Source organism: Spermophilus citellus (assembly GCF_964194105.1).
Source record: "Spermophilus citellus genome assembly, chromosome: 2".
NCBI classification, from domain to species: Eukaryota; Metazoa; Chordata; class Mammalia; order Rodentia; family Sciuridae; genus Spermophilus; species Spermophilus citellus.
This window is the reverse complement of record NC_138183.1, coordinates 221,135,990-221,151,407: the sequence shown is the minus strand read 5'-3', so window position 1 is coordinate 221,151,407 and position 15,418 is coordinate 221,135,990. Positions and strand designations below refer to the sequence as shown.

Genomic DNA, 15,418 nt, shown 5'->3' with positions numbered 1-15,418 from the left:
TCATTGCAGGATTGTTTAGATTTAAATAAAGCCTATAAAATAAAAGCAGTGAACAAGTTTGGGGAGTAAAGTTAAATATTACATAGGTAAATAAAATGAGTCTGAGGTAAATATAGTCATGTTGATATTTCATTCACTTGGAGTTTTCTATTAAGTATTTGTAATCATACTGGAAAGTATGAATGCTTTCTGTATTTGAAGAAATAGTTTATTGAGAAAATTAATGATTTCAAGAATTACTTAAGAGAATACTCATTTATATGTACCTTTAAACACCATCCTCCCACCCCACTCCATATACCCTTTGATTAATTATCTCCTGTTCATCTTTCAGGTCACAATCAGGTTCTCAGACCTGGTTTCCTCCAACAGGTCAAATCTCTACCAGATACTTTTAAATTACATTGTATGCTTCTGTGTAACATTTATCACTGTGTCCATTTCATAATTGACTTTTGTGATTATTTAACTAACATCATTCTTGTCCACTAGACAACAAGCTTCACAGAACAGGTACTATGGATCATGGGTATTATACTTACCTTTGTTTCTCTAATGTCAAGTTCAGTACTTGCTGAATAACTGAATAAATTAGAAGTGCATATTTACTAATAAAAAATGACATGTGAATTATGAATCAATCTCATCAATTTGTTATAGAATACTCCACCAAGTGCAATTTTCCTGAAAAAACTTTTTATCCTTATTATAGTTTCTATGTCTAGGTAGAAACATTAAGGGAGCATTAATTTTAATATATTGAATAAATCAGACAGTTTCTTACTTCAAATAGCTCTACTGAATTCTTTTTAATAGTTCAATAAAAATGCAGAATTCAAACAAGTTTGTATTATTTACTAATAGTAATTCTGAGTTATTAAAATAGATATAATTGATATTGAATATAAATTCTGTGAAACACTTCTCTGTCATGGCAGTTAGGGAAATTCTACACTTTTATTTTGGAATTTATGAAAATTAGCACATATCACTCTGAAAAAATCCTTTTAAAGCAATGAACTATAAATTTCAATAGTGAAATCCGTAAGTATAATGCCATTTTAAAATAATACTTGAAAATTAAAACTTGTAAAAAGGCTACTTTTAGAAAGCTACAGTAATTAATTATTTACCAATATGGAAATTAAAATTCATTCCATATTATCATTAATTATTTGAGCCACAGAAAGTTTGTTATAAATTTTAATATCTAAATTCAGAATTTAGGGCATGCAGAGAGATTATAATCTCTTTCTCTTTTACAGTTGGAGTTTACATATTTAGATAAACATAATGCTTTTTAAAAAAATTTCCTGCTCAGAGAAAGAATTGAATTTCAGAAGTCAAATATAATGCAAGATAAACACATTTTTTCCAGCCCCGAGATGCTGCTGCTCTGAGTTGAGCTTTGTATGTTATGTTAAATAACTTCCTACAGTTTCTTTTGAGAAGAAAATAATTTTAAATACTATCAATTTCAAGGCTGTCCTATGCTTTAAGCTGGAGGTATTAACCTATTCATCACATAGACAAATAAATTAAAGAAACTGAGGGAAAAATTGAAAATCAGATCTCATAATTTCATAGCTGCTCTAAGCTTGGCTGAGCGACCTCTGGGGTTATTTTGTACATCCCAATCTTCTGGAGTAAGCACTTTCTTATGTATCAATTCCCACATTAAAGGAGCTCTTATAGAGCTTCCTTCCTTATTTGCATGATATGAACTCAACTGGGATGTTTGTATTACCTTCTGTCTAACACTTAAGTTAAACTTTTCTGTCATGCTTATCCCAAGCAAAAACCTTTTGACAATGCGATCCTCTAATGAATGAAAGGAAAGGGCAACAAGGCGACCACCAGGTTTCAGAAACTTCTGAGCTGTCTTCAGTCCCATGTGGAGTTCGTTGAGCTCATTATTTACGAATATGCGAAGAGCTTGGAAAGTCTTGGTAGCAATATGGGTAGATCTCTGTAGCAAGTCTTTTCGTGCATAAATAGCAGAGGGAGGAAATGCACCTAGGCATAGATTTTGTAAAAACAGAAAAAGAGGAAATGTAACATTAATATTTCCACTGTAAATGTACTGAATTGTATATAGTGTATGCATATTTAAGGAACTAAATTTTCTTAGAGATTGTGGAATTTCATTCATACTTCCCTTCCCTCCCTTATTTCCAAACATTCTTCCAAAGTTTAAAACTATGTATCACAAATGTCTTTCATGATTCATAAGGAGAACTAGAATCAAACAAGGAACAGAAAAAGAGAATGAGTAGATAAAAATCCATAACTTTCCAACTTTGCTGAAAAATGTTAAATCACAGCTATAAGAAACTCAGTGAACCACAAATAAAATAAACAAAGAAGATTGCACCTAGGTATATCATAATCAAACCACCACAAGTAAACAACAACAAAATTCATGAGAAGAGCAAAGAAAACAACACATTAAATAAAGAACAAAATTGTGAATAATAGCATAGTGGAGATATAGTACTGGAATAATATTCAAAGTGGAATACTATTCAAAGTGTTGAGAATAAAAAATATTTTCTAAGAAGTTATGTCCACTAAATTTTTTCTTCAAAAATAAAGACTGAAAGGACATTTTTAAGTAAACACAAAGTGAAACAATTCCTTGCTAACTACTTTGTATTCACAAAATGCTAAAGAAAATTCTTCAGGCTGAAATATAAGATGTCATGCACTATCTAGGCTATTAGAAAGGAATAAAAAATAGGTAACATATGCAAGTGAATATGCATTCTTCTCTTGATTTCTTAAAAGGCATAAGACTCTTTAAGCTAGTTTATAACATTTTACTCTTCGGTTTATACTATGCATATAAACATATACTATATAACAAAAGCACGGAAAGAGAGAGTGGGTAAATGAAAGTATACTATTACAAGTTTCCTATATTTTATTGGAAGTAAAAATTGCATACTATGGTTCCACTATGAATCAAATAACAAAAAAATAATGCATTGAAATAAAACAAACAAAGCTAATAGAGAATAATACTACAAAATTGTTTATAATAAAAAACAGAAAAGAACAGAAAAATGAAATAGAGACAAAAATATATCAATAATTACATTAAACAAAAATGAACTAAAACTCCAATAAAATTGTGGAGACAAAGTAAAATGTGATCCCCTCTCCCTTTGATTAATATTATTTGTAAATAGTTAATGTTTCTAATTGGTATTTTTCCCTGTAATTTTTAATTAATATATACCCTTTAATCTACCTTCCCTAATAAATATCTCATTATTTCATAAAAAAATGTGGAGAGATTGTTTAATTGGAAAAACAGCAAGCACCAAGCTATATTTTCTTTACAGGTAAGGGATTTTAAAGATAAAAACATTAATAATTTGTAACAAGTAAACAAAAAGCTGGGCAAATTTATAACATATAGAAAATAAAGTTAAAAAATATGGACAAACTATATTAATATTGAAAAGAATAAGCTTTTTTTTAAAGAGAAGAATTACTAAGAGCAAAAAAAAGAAACATTGCCTATTGAGAACAAGGTCAATATAGTAGGAAGACACAAATAAAAAACATATGCATGTCTTAAAAGCAGACATTATCAGGAATAGAGCCACATTTACAGATGTTTGTTTTTTGACCAAGTGATCAAGTTGTTTCAATGAGAAAGAATAGTCTTTTCAACAAAAATGAGTATACAAAAAAATAAACCTCAACCCTTATCTCATACTATATATATAAAATTACTTTAAAACTGATCAGAATTGATAGATAATAAAGCTATAAACTACATATATAAACTGATCAGAATTGATAGATACTAAAGCTATAAACTACATATATAAACTACTGACAAAGTTCTCTGATCCATAATATATAAAAAAATCTCACAACTTAAAAAGAAAGTAAATAACTTATTTTTAAAATGGGAAAATGTTTAAAAAGGCACTTCAAAAAAGCTACCTAACATGCCTTTTCACAAACATCTGAAAAATGTTCCACATTATGGAAATGCAAATTAAAACTACACTGAAATATAAATACATATTGACTATAAAGGCTATATCCTGGAACAATACTAACTTAGGTGAAACAGACCTGAAGAGACATATAACAATGGAGGAGACTGAATCAATAAATAATTAAAAGTCTGCCCTCAGAGAAAAGCCCAGACCTACATAAATTCATCATTGAATTCTACTGAACATAAAAAAAAAATATTCATCAGCTCTTTCAAAAAACTAAAGAGGAAGGAGCACTTCCCAAATTATTCTATGAGGCCAGTACTAAAACCAAAGACATAACAAGAAAATTACAGACCAATATTTCTTATAAATATGTATATAAAAACCCTCAACAAATTACTAACAAAGTGAATTCACCCAATTAAAAGGACTGACTATATACCATGACCAAGTGAGATTTATTCCTGGAATGCAATATATTTCAACACATGAAAATTGATCAATATAATATATCACACTAGTAGAATAAAGGAAAAAGAGATCATATCAATTGATACAGAAATATATTTGATAAAGTTCAACATTATTATAATTAAAAATACTCAACAAAATAGTAATGGAAGAAAACCATACAAACACAATAAAATCTACATATGATCAAGAGATTTTCCTTTAAGATGAGGAACAAGATAGGATGCTGCTGCCAGCACTTCTATTTAACAGCGTTAGAAGTTCTAGTCAGATCAATTAGACAGGAAAAAGAGGGGGAAAAAGTGTTCAGATTGGAAAGATGTAAAATTATCTTAACAGAGATGGCATCATCTTAAAAACTCCTATAACATTCCACTCATAGACACACACAAACTATTAGAATTAATAAATGAATTCAGCAAATTAGCAGGATAGAAAATTAGCATGCAAAAATCCATTGTGCTTCTATAATACCAGTAACAAAGAAAATTAACAATTTCACTCACAAGCATCAAAAAGAATGAAATGGTTAGAAATAAGTTAACAACAGAAGTGCAAAATGTATGCTCTAAAAGTTATGTTTTTGAAAGAAACTTAAAAAGACCTAAATAAATGCAAAAACATTTTCTGTTCAAGAATTGGAAAACTTAACATTGTTAAAATGGCAATACTCTCCTAACTGTTCAGACTCAATGCTTTTCCCTATCAGAATACCAGTTGAATTTGGGTATAAATGACAAGCTGATTTATATGGAATTACAAGAGACCCAGAACAATCCAAATGATCTGGGGGAAAAAGTAAAGTAGGAGAACTTACAGATTTCAAAACTTACTACAAAGCAACAGCAAACAAGATAGTGTGGTACTGGAGAAACAATAGAAAGGTCAATGAAATATGATTGAGAGTCAAGAAATAAATCCATCCATCTATGGTGTGCTAAGATCATACAGTAGAGAAAATCTTTTGCACAAATGGTGTTTGGTTTATAGAACAGCCACATGCAAAAGAATGAAGTTGGACCCATGTCACATTACCTATAAAAATCAGCTCAAAATGGATCAAAACCTAATTTTAAGAACAAAATTATAAAATCCTTAGAGGAAAACAGGGATAAATCTTCCTGACTTTGAGTTCAGTAACAGATTCTTTATAAAAAGACAATGTATAGAATGGGAAAAAATTTGTAAATCATATATAAGGGATTTATATCCAAAATATAGAAAAGTAAACTGTATAATGTTACATGTATGATATTGTCTACATCATTTTTTATAACCTGCACAGAAAAACAGACATGTCCTATCTAATTAAAAGATGAGATAAACAAAAATGCTAATTTTAAGTAAATTAATGTTTTCCTTAAACTCACAACTGTTGGCATATATGAATTACAACATAATGCTCAATTGATTTATTTAGGAATATTTCTTCGATTTAAGTAGGTCCTTGGAAAATATTATTCCATAGAGAAATGTTCTATTTCAGATTATCTACAAATGACAATATGACAAGATGACTGCAATTCTGGCATTTTAATATCTTTAACATGCTCTTACAAAAGATAAAATTAAACAAGTTCTGTACCTTAGTTCACATTACAGTAATCTGTACATCCAGCAGTGTACACATAACTGATTAATTTTCTCTGGGAATTGGAACAGAGAAGAGAAATATCTAACAAGCACCAGAGTTGAGAAACTGGCTGTCTAAAGTTAACAATTAGTGTGAAGAGCTCATTCTTTCCTCTACAAAACTACTTTGCCAAAGCATTGAAAATGTTAGACACTGGGGAATTTATACTCCAACAACTAGGTCTTTCAGAAACAAGGTGTCAATGTCAAAGCTTAAGAGGAAGGACAGGGGCTGGGGTTGTGGCTCAGAGGTAGAGTGCTTGACTGGCATGTGTGAGGCACTGTGTTCGATCCTCAGCACCACATAAAATAGATATTGTGTCCACCTATAACTAAAAAATAAATGTGTGTTGTTTTTTTTTTAAAGAGGAAGGACAGCTTCTTTAAATTTGACATAGAGAAATGTGTTTCAGAGTATTCTAAGAATCCAAACAAATAAGCAACTGGTCCTATTTTGGGGCCTGGACTTAAAGGAAGCTGCAGGAAAGCTAAATTCTGAAAGTCCTTGCCTAATCCAAGACTAATTTTCACAAAGGAGAAACATAATATAAAATACATTTTAACATACACATATTTTCACATAAAATAGGAAGTAAACAGCATGAATGTTTACTTCTGTATCATAGGACATTTTTGTCTTAATGATTTAAAATATTTTTTTCTTAGCATTAATATTTTGCAGAAATTAAAATCATGACCCAACACAGCAATCACTTAATTTTCTTGAAATTTTATCACAGAACTTCCATTTCAAAGATATTTATTTAAGGATGTAGTTTTTAAACATAGTGTTGAATTAGCCATGCCTGGCTCCATGCATGCCTGGCTCCATGTTAACTAAATTAAAATATAAAAGCAGAAATATTTCTATGCTATTGTCACTGAATACATTTTTTAAAAATTAATCAAACAGGCAATGTTTCATAAAAAATAACAAAATAATATTTGAAATTATCCTATACATTCTACTATGAACACAGCATTGGTTTATTTGACATTGCAAAAATATGTTAGTCATTTCTGTTTACCAGCTAAACTAGCACTGTCCTATGGCAGTAGAATAGACATAGTTTATAATTTATTCAGTTGGCTAGTTGTACAACTGTGAAATTTTTTTGCGTGTAGTACTGGGAATCCAGGACCTTATATATATGAAGTACACACTCTACAGCCCCAGACCCAACTAGGAGATTCTTGATTAATGCTTTTAATTTGAGGATACCTGTTTTTATTTCAAAATATGTACAGAAAATGAGATTTCATTAATACTTTATTTCATAAATTTTTTATAAAATTCATAATCACATTAGATATACACATATTATAAATGAGGCTCTTGCTGACAAATTAACATCACTGAATTAGACAAAATTTTCTTTGTAAGATCTAATGATGTCACAGAGAATGAACATAAGAGCTTTCATTTATCCTTAGGTGTTAAATGTAATAGAATAACCCTAATCCATGAAGCTTTCCTTCTGGGGATTTCTTATTATTATTTATGGAATTCTGACTTGGATTTTGTCCAGTGGATTTCTTGGAAAGGACTGGTCTAATTGTCATGTTGTAGATATTAGGTATCCTTCTAAAGCTCATGTATGAAACAATGCAATAAAGATTAGAGGTGAAAGGATTGGGTTATAAGAATATTAACTAATCAGTGTGTTGAACTGTTGACAGGGATTAACTGAGTGGTGACTATAGGCAGATAGGGAGTGATGGAAGAGATGGGTCATTGGGAGAGTGCCTTTGGGTTATATATTTTGTGAGCTGAGGTTAGTCTCTCTCTGCTTTCTGGTACCACATCCTGGGTTGCTTTCCTCTACCACACTCTTCTGCCATAATGTCCTGCCTTAACTTGAGCTCTGAGGAATGGAGTTCGTCATCTATGGACTGAGACCTCTAAAACCATGAGCCCTAAAATAGACTTTCATTCCTCTAAAAAAACTGTTGTCAGGTCTTTAGTCACAGTAGTTAAAAATCTGACTAAAGCAGATTTTTAGATGTGGTCCTATTAATCTCCTCAAGTCTTATCTTTAGAGATGAGAGAGTTACATGGATCTGCTATGGGCAATGAGTTCTGTGGAACACTGTGCTATTCTTCTGGGGATCAAAGACACATAGCCTCCTTTATTTTGGGAAGGTTAAATTTCAGGACTAATTTTCCTTGATACTAATACTTTGTGTCTGTAACTTGAAGGAATAAAGGCTAACAATGCAAATTGTGTAAAGTGAAATTTTAAAAGAGTGTAAAATAAGCATATGTCAATGGGCATTTAAGAACAACACATCAACTGGCAATGGTACATACAGATAGATATGAAGAAAAAAATCGAAGTATATTTAGGCAAGGTTTTTCAAATTATTAAACTAAAAGATAAGTAAATGTCCTTTACCTCTGAAAAAAGCAAAAATAGGTTTCCTTCTTAGAGTAACTGTTCAGAGAGCAAAAGGCAGAGTTTTCTTAGGTATGCACAGACTAGGTAGAAATACCCACTAAGAAGTCACCAGGAAAAAAAAAAGATGCAAAAACGTCACTGGATTCGATGCCTACCCACATGCTGCACAATGAATTAGGCCACAGGAAGAAAAATACTAATGAGATAGATAGGGGCCCTGCCCTTGAGGAGGTCACTATTTTACAAATTTTCTTCACCCTTTTCTAATCTCCCCTCTCTTTTACCAGAAATAGAAACCGGCCTCTCTGCTTTTCCATTTCCTGAGTTTAATCACAGCATCTAGTATAGCTAATTTCTTTGATTAAGAAATAGAGTAGATAAGATGGCAAATATGGTCTTAATCACAATTTGGGTCATTTGTTTTGGTGAACAGAGAAAAATCTCCTTTTCATGCTTCACAGTCCATCAATGGACTTAGTTAACATAGGACCAATGTATATTAGTTTTAAGTGGGAAGAGGTATGCTTACCCTCCATATAACATTAACCACACTTTACTGTAATTACCAGTTTACTTCTCTGTTTCACTCATTTGGTTCAGATCTCCCTGTGAACAAGAAGTACTTTATGCTCACTCTTATATCCCTAGCACTTCACAGAGAAGCCTATGATTCTTAACTGAGTGCCCATTACAGTCACCTGTAGATGTTTTTGATTAAAATGAAAATGTGTGGTCCCACTCTAGTCCTACCAAATCAGGCTTCAAGGGTTCATTATCCAGAAATCTCTACTTTTATAAAGCATCACAGAGAATTTTGACATGCAGTCAAGATTAAAAACTACTAGGGGTAAATAGTCAAAATATGTTGAAAAGATAATGAATAAATAATGAATGGAAAGAAAGAAAGAAAGAATGAATGAACAAGAAATCCAGGACTTAGTGCAAAGAGTTTCATTTACAATGAATGACAAAATGAAAAGCACAGTATTTCTATTCACAGAAAACATTACTAACAGCATTATAAAAAAAACTTATCATATAAGCCCAGTCCTCTATGCAAAATGTGATTATGGGTACCAAATTATGATGTTAATGGGGTAAATGATCTCTAAAATTTGCTAGCAATTTTCATTATCTCAATATAAAAGATAATTATATCTTGATAATGACTGGGCATATCATTAATCAAATATTGTATATGTAATGGAGTATCTTCAAATATCTTTAGGAAATGTATAACTTGCAAGGGCCTATTATATGAAATAAAACAAGTATGGAAGGTAAACTTTATTTTTAATATGGTTTTGATGAATAAACAGCAATTGTAAAATTAGAAATTTATGTCTCAAAAAAATCATTAAGATCTTCAATGATCTGCTGTGTGGAGGAGGAGAGCACCTGCCTATCCTCAGCCCTGCCCACCTTATAGAAGAGGAGAGTGTCCACTGGCCTCATGCCTGAACTGCCACATGAGGAGAGTGCCCCTGACCGTGCCCAGGAGCAGAACAAACTGTTCTCAATTTCAAGAATCAAACAGACCACAACATAATAATACTGGGTGATTTTAACACACCTCTCTCACTTCTCTCACACTGGATAGATATTCCAAACAAGAACTAAAAAAATAAACTCTAGAACTCAATAATACAATCAATAATTTAGACTTCATAGGCATATATAGAATATTTCATCCTTCAACAAGTGAATACACATTTTTTTCAGTAGCACATGGATCCTTCTCTAAAATAGACCATAAATTATCCCACAAAGCAAGTCTTAGTAAATACAAAAAATAGAGATACTACCCTGCATTCTATCAAATCATAATGTAATGAAATTAGAAATCAATGATAAAATAAAAAAAATAGGAGCTACTCCAATAACTGGAGACTAAATAGTATGCTATTGAATGACAAATGGATAGCAGAAGACATCAGGGAGAAGATAAAAAAAAATTCCTAGAGGTTAATGAGAACTGTGATACAACATATCAAAATCTGTGGGACGCCATAAAGACAGTGCTAAGAGGAAAGTTCATTGCATTGAGCTCATTCATTAAAAGAATAAAAAAAAAAACAATAAGTAAATGACTTGACATTATATCTTAAAGCCCTAGAAAAAGAACATATTAACATAAAAGCAGCAAAGACAGAAAATAATTAAAATTAGGGCTAAAATCAATGAAATAAAAATAATTGAAAAAATTGACAAAACAAAATTTGAAAAAAATAAATAAAATTGATAAACCCTCATCCATTTTAATCACAAGGAGAGAGAAAATTCAAATCATTAACATTCATGATGGAAAGGAAATATCACAATAGACACCACTAAAATACAGAAGATAATTAGAAACTATTTTGAAAATTTATACTCCAATAAAATAGAAAATCTCAATGACACTAACAAATTTCTAGAGAAACATGATATCTGCCCAAACTGAATCAGGAAGACATACACCATTTAAATAGTGCAATTTTGAGAAGACACCATTAAAAGACTACCAACCAAGAAAAGCCCAGGAACAGAGGATTCTCAGCCGAGTTCTACAAGAGCTTTAAAGAAGAACTAAAACCAATACTCCTCAAATTATTCCATGAAATAGAAAAGGAGGGAACCCTTCCAAATTCATTCTATAAGGCTAGTATCATCCTGATACTTGAGCCAGACCAAGACATATCAAGGAAAGAAAACTTCAGACCGATATTCCTGATGAACATACATGCAAAAATTCTCAATAAAATTTTGCCAATCACATACAAAAACATATTAAAAAGATAGTGCACCATGATCAAGTGAGGTTCATCCCAGGGATACAAGGTTGGTTCAACGTATGGAACCAATAAACACAATTCATCACATCAATAGAATTAAAGATAAGAATCATATAATAATCTCAATAGATGTGGAAAAAGCACTTGATAAAAATACAACACCCTTTCATGTTCAAAACACTAGAAAAACTAGGGATAGTAGGAACATACCTCAATACTGTAAAGGCTATTTATGCTAAGTCCAAGGCCAACATCATTCTAAATAGAGAAAAATTGAAAACATTCCCTCTAAAAACTGGAACAAGAGAGGGATGCCTTCTTTCACCACTTCTATTCAACATAGTCCTTGAAACTCTAGCCAGAACAATTAGGCAAAAGAAGGAATATGAATAGGAAAGAAGAAATCAAACTATCACTATTTGCCCAAGACATGATTCTATACCTAGAGGATCCAAAAAATTCCACCAGAAAACTTTTAGAACTAATAAATAAATTCAGCAAAGTACTGGGGTATAAAATCAATACCCATAAAACAAATGCATTTCTATATATCAGTGATGAATCCTCTGAAAGAGAAATTAGGAAGACTACCCCGTTCACAATAGCCTCAAAATAAATAAATAAGTAAAATAGTTGGGAATCAGTCTAACAAAAGAGGTGAAAGATCTCTATAATGAAAACTACAGAACACTAAAGAAAGAAATTAAAGAAGACCTTAGAAGATGGAATGATCTCCCATGTTCTTGGATATGGAGAATTAATATTGTCAAAATGGCCATACTATCAAAAGTGTTATACAGATTTAATGCAATTCCAATTAAAATCCCAACAACATTCCTCATATAAATAGAAAAAACAATCATGAAACTCTTTGGAAAAACAAGAGACCCAGAATAGCCAAAGCAATCCTTAGCAAGAAGAGTAAAGCAGGAGACATTACAATACCAGGCATTAAATTATACTACAGAGCTACAGTAACAAAAACAGCATGGTATTGGCACCAAAATAGACATGTAGACCAAGGGTACAGAATAGAAGACACAGAGACAAACCCACATAAATACAGTTATCTCATACTAGATAAAGGTGCTGAAAACATACATTGGAGAAAAGATAGCCTCTTCAACATATGATGCTGGGAAAACTGAAAATCCATATGCAGCAAAATGAAATTAAACCACTGTCTCTCACCATGCGCAAAACTCAACTCAAAGTGGATCAAGAACTTATGAATTAGGTCCTAACTTCCTTAACAAGACTTCTACAAGCTCAAGAAATAAAATCACGAATCAATAAATGGGATGGATTCAAACTAAAAAGATTCTTCTCAGCAAAGGAAACAATCAATGCTAATAGAGAGGCCAGAGAGTAGGAGAAAATCCTTACCACATGCATATAAGATAAAGCACTAATTTCCAGTATATACAAAGAACTAAAACAAACTTAATACCAAAAAAACAAAAACCCAATCAATAAATGGGCTAAGGAACTGAACAGACACGTCTCAGAAGAAGAAATACAACTGATCAACAAATATATGAAAAATGTTCAATATCTCTAGTAATTAGAGAAATGCAAATCCAAACTACTCAAAGATTTCATCTCACTCTAGTCAAAATGGCAGCTGTCAAGAATACAAGCAACAATAAATGCTGGTAAAGATGTGAGGGAAAAGGTCCAATCCATACATTGTTGGTGGAACTGTAAATTGGTGCAACCAATCTGGAAATCAGTATAAAGATTCATTAGAAAATCTGGAATGGAACCACCATTTTGATCCAACTATCCCCCTCCTTGGTCTATACCCTAAGGACATAAAATCAGCATACTATACTGACTCAGCCACATCAATGTTTATAACAGCTCAATTCACAATAGCTAACTGTGGAACCAACCTTGATGTCCCTCAATAGATGAATGGATAAAGAAACTATGGTATGTATATGTATGTGTGTGTGTGTGTGTGTGTGTGTGTGTGTGTGTATACACACATATACATACACACAATGGAATATGACTCAATATTAAAAAAGAATAAAATTATGGCATTTACAGGTAAATGGATGGAGTTGGAGAATATCATGCTAAGCAAAGTAAGCCAATCACAAAAAAACAAAGGCCAAATTTTTCTCTGATAAGTGGATGCTGATCCATAATGGGGTGTGGTGGAAGTGGGAAGAATAGAGGAACTTTGGATTGAGCAAAGGGGAAGGAGGAGAGGGGAGGGGGCATGGAGACAGAAAAGATAGTGGAATGACATGGACATCATTACTCTAAGTACATGTATGATTGCATGAATGGCATAATTCTATATTGTGTACAACCATAGAAATCAAAAGTTGTATTCCATTTGTATACAATGAATTGAAATGCATTCTGTTATCATGTATAACTAATTAGAACAAATAAAAAGAATCTTCAATTATTTTTAAGTTCAAGTTTTCCTCAAAAGGTTAATGGACAATAATGCTGAGATTTTATGAAAGCTTTATTTCACTTAACACCTATAAAATCTTAAACCACAAATTTTTTCAAGAATTCAAACATAATTATTTTCTTCCTTATACTTTAAAATACCAAAAATTATGTCAATAAAACTGTAGGAGGAAATTTAAATCCAATATACATTTAATAGTAAGATGATTTCAAGTTTAATACTTTTAAATATATACATTTTAAAATAAACATTCAACTCAGTATGAGATAAGGAGTTCTAATTTCAATACAATTTGAGATATTATTTGGCATTTGTATCTCTCACAGTAATGTTGGAAAAATTCATGACATAAAACTACTGACCGCATTTGTGCAAGGAAAACTGTTAAGAGTTCTGCCTCATTAGAGGTACTCCTTCTTCATATCCTAGATCAGTTCCATATCTTTTTTCTTTTACCTCACTTCAGCAAATTATGATAAGTATATCTGGGATGTATTCAGAACCCTACCATTTTCTTACCAACTCCACCACTATCAACCTGGTCCAAGCTGTCATCATCTTTTCCATATAACCACCAGACCAGTCCTTTGAATCTAAAAATTAGATCATGTCACCCTGCTGTTCAACACCTCTAACCTTTTTCTATCATATAATATAGAAACTGAAGTTATTACCTTGGCATAAAGTTCCTACGTAACATAAAACTCATGCTTTCTATTGCTCCCATTTCTCTGACCTCATCTCCTAATCTTGCTTTCTATATCTTAACAGAACCATGGCATAGCCTGTCTAGGTCCTTGGACCTGTGCTTGGAAGACTGCCTTCACATATTTACTTCCTTCTTCATTCAGGTATCTTCTCAAACATCACAGAATTAGAAAAGTAGTCTCTGACTAAGGAAAAACAGCATCATACCATTACCCTTTCATGGTTTTATTTTTCTTCATAATATCTTATCAGAGACAAAAATTGATTTACCATGTCTTTCACCACAAGTATATCCAGTGAAAATGGAGACTCTGCTCATTGTTATAAATGCTTTACACAAAGAACAGTTAGCAGATTGAAAGAATGATTACATTTGTTAAGTACATAGTCATTGTTAAAAACAACAAAAGCAAAAGCAAATATTATTAGATGTCTATGAAGTAAATTGTTAGTGTCACTATTTTTAAAATATTCTTCCCCAAAAGGCAACCAAGCAGTATACTTCCTTTTACTTTGATAAACATATATGAAAATATATAAATGTATGTGTACATATATATGTAGAGAATAATCTGTAAAAGCGTCTGCCTCTTGCTTTGTTTACTTACCTTATTTCAAAAAATAATTTTAGTTTTGAAGATGCATCATAATTCATTGTTTATTTATTTAACAAATATAGTGTCAAGCATAGTACCAGCCATCTTAGAATGTAACAGGAAATAAGAAAGAGGTGATCTTTGCTCTGGTGAAACTCATATTGCTACCATAACATGAACATTTAGGGTGTTTCCTATTTTTTGCCACCACACACAAAAAAAGTGCTATAATAAACATGTGAATTGCACATTTTAAATTTCTGCATCACAGAATAACTGTGCAAAATATAATGACAGTCACAGGCTGAGAAAAATATTTGCCACTGAATGTGAAACTTGTGTTTGTAGAATTGGAATTGTTAGGTCAAAGGGTATTTATGCCCATTTAAATTTGGATCAATACTTCTAAATTTACCCTCTAAATAGATTGTACCAATTT

At 31.6% G+C, this 15,418-nt stretch overlaps 1 protein-coding gene across 2 annotated transcripts in view; it reads right to left on the bottom strand.

The window, feature by feature from the left end:
• Window positions 1-1,231: 1,231 nt before the first annotated feature.
• The window catches only part of METTL15 (methyltransferase 15, mitochondrial 12S rRNA N4-cytidine), a 235,173-nt gene continuing 220,986 nt past the window's right edge, over window positions 1,232-15,418 (bottom strand). For both annotated transcript variants that reach the window (XM_081261711.1, XM_081261710.1), the window contains exon 7: window positions 1,232-2,016. In XM_081261711.1, coding sequence (XP_081117837.1) covers window positions 1,574-2,016 — 443 coding nt within the window. In that variant the 3' untranslated portion in view covers window positions 1,232-1,573. The remainder of the gene's footprint in view (window positions 2,017-15,418) is intronic.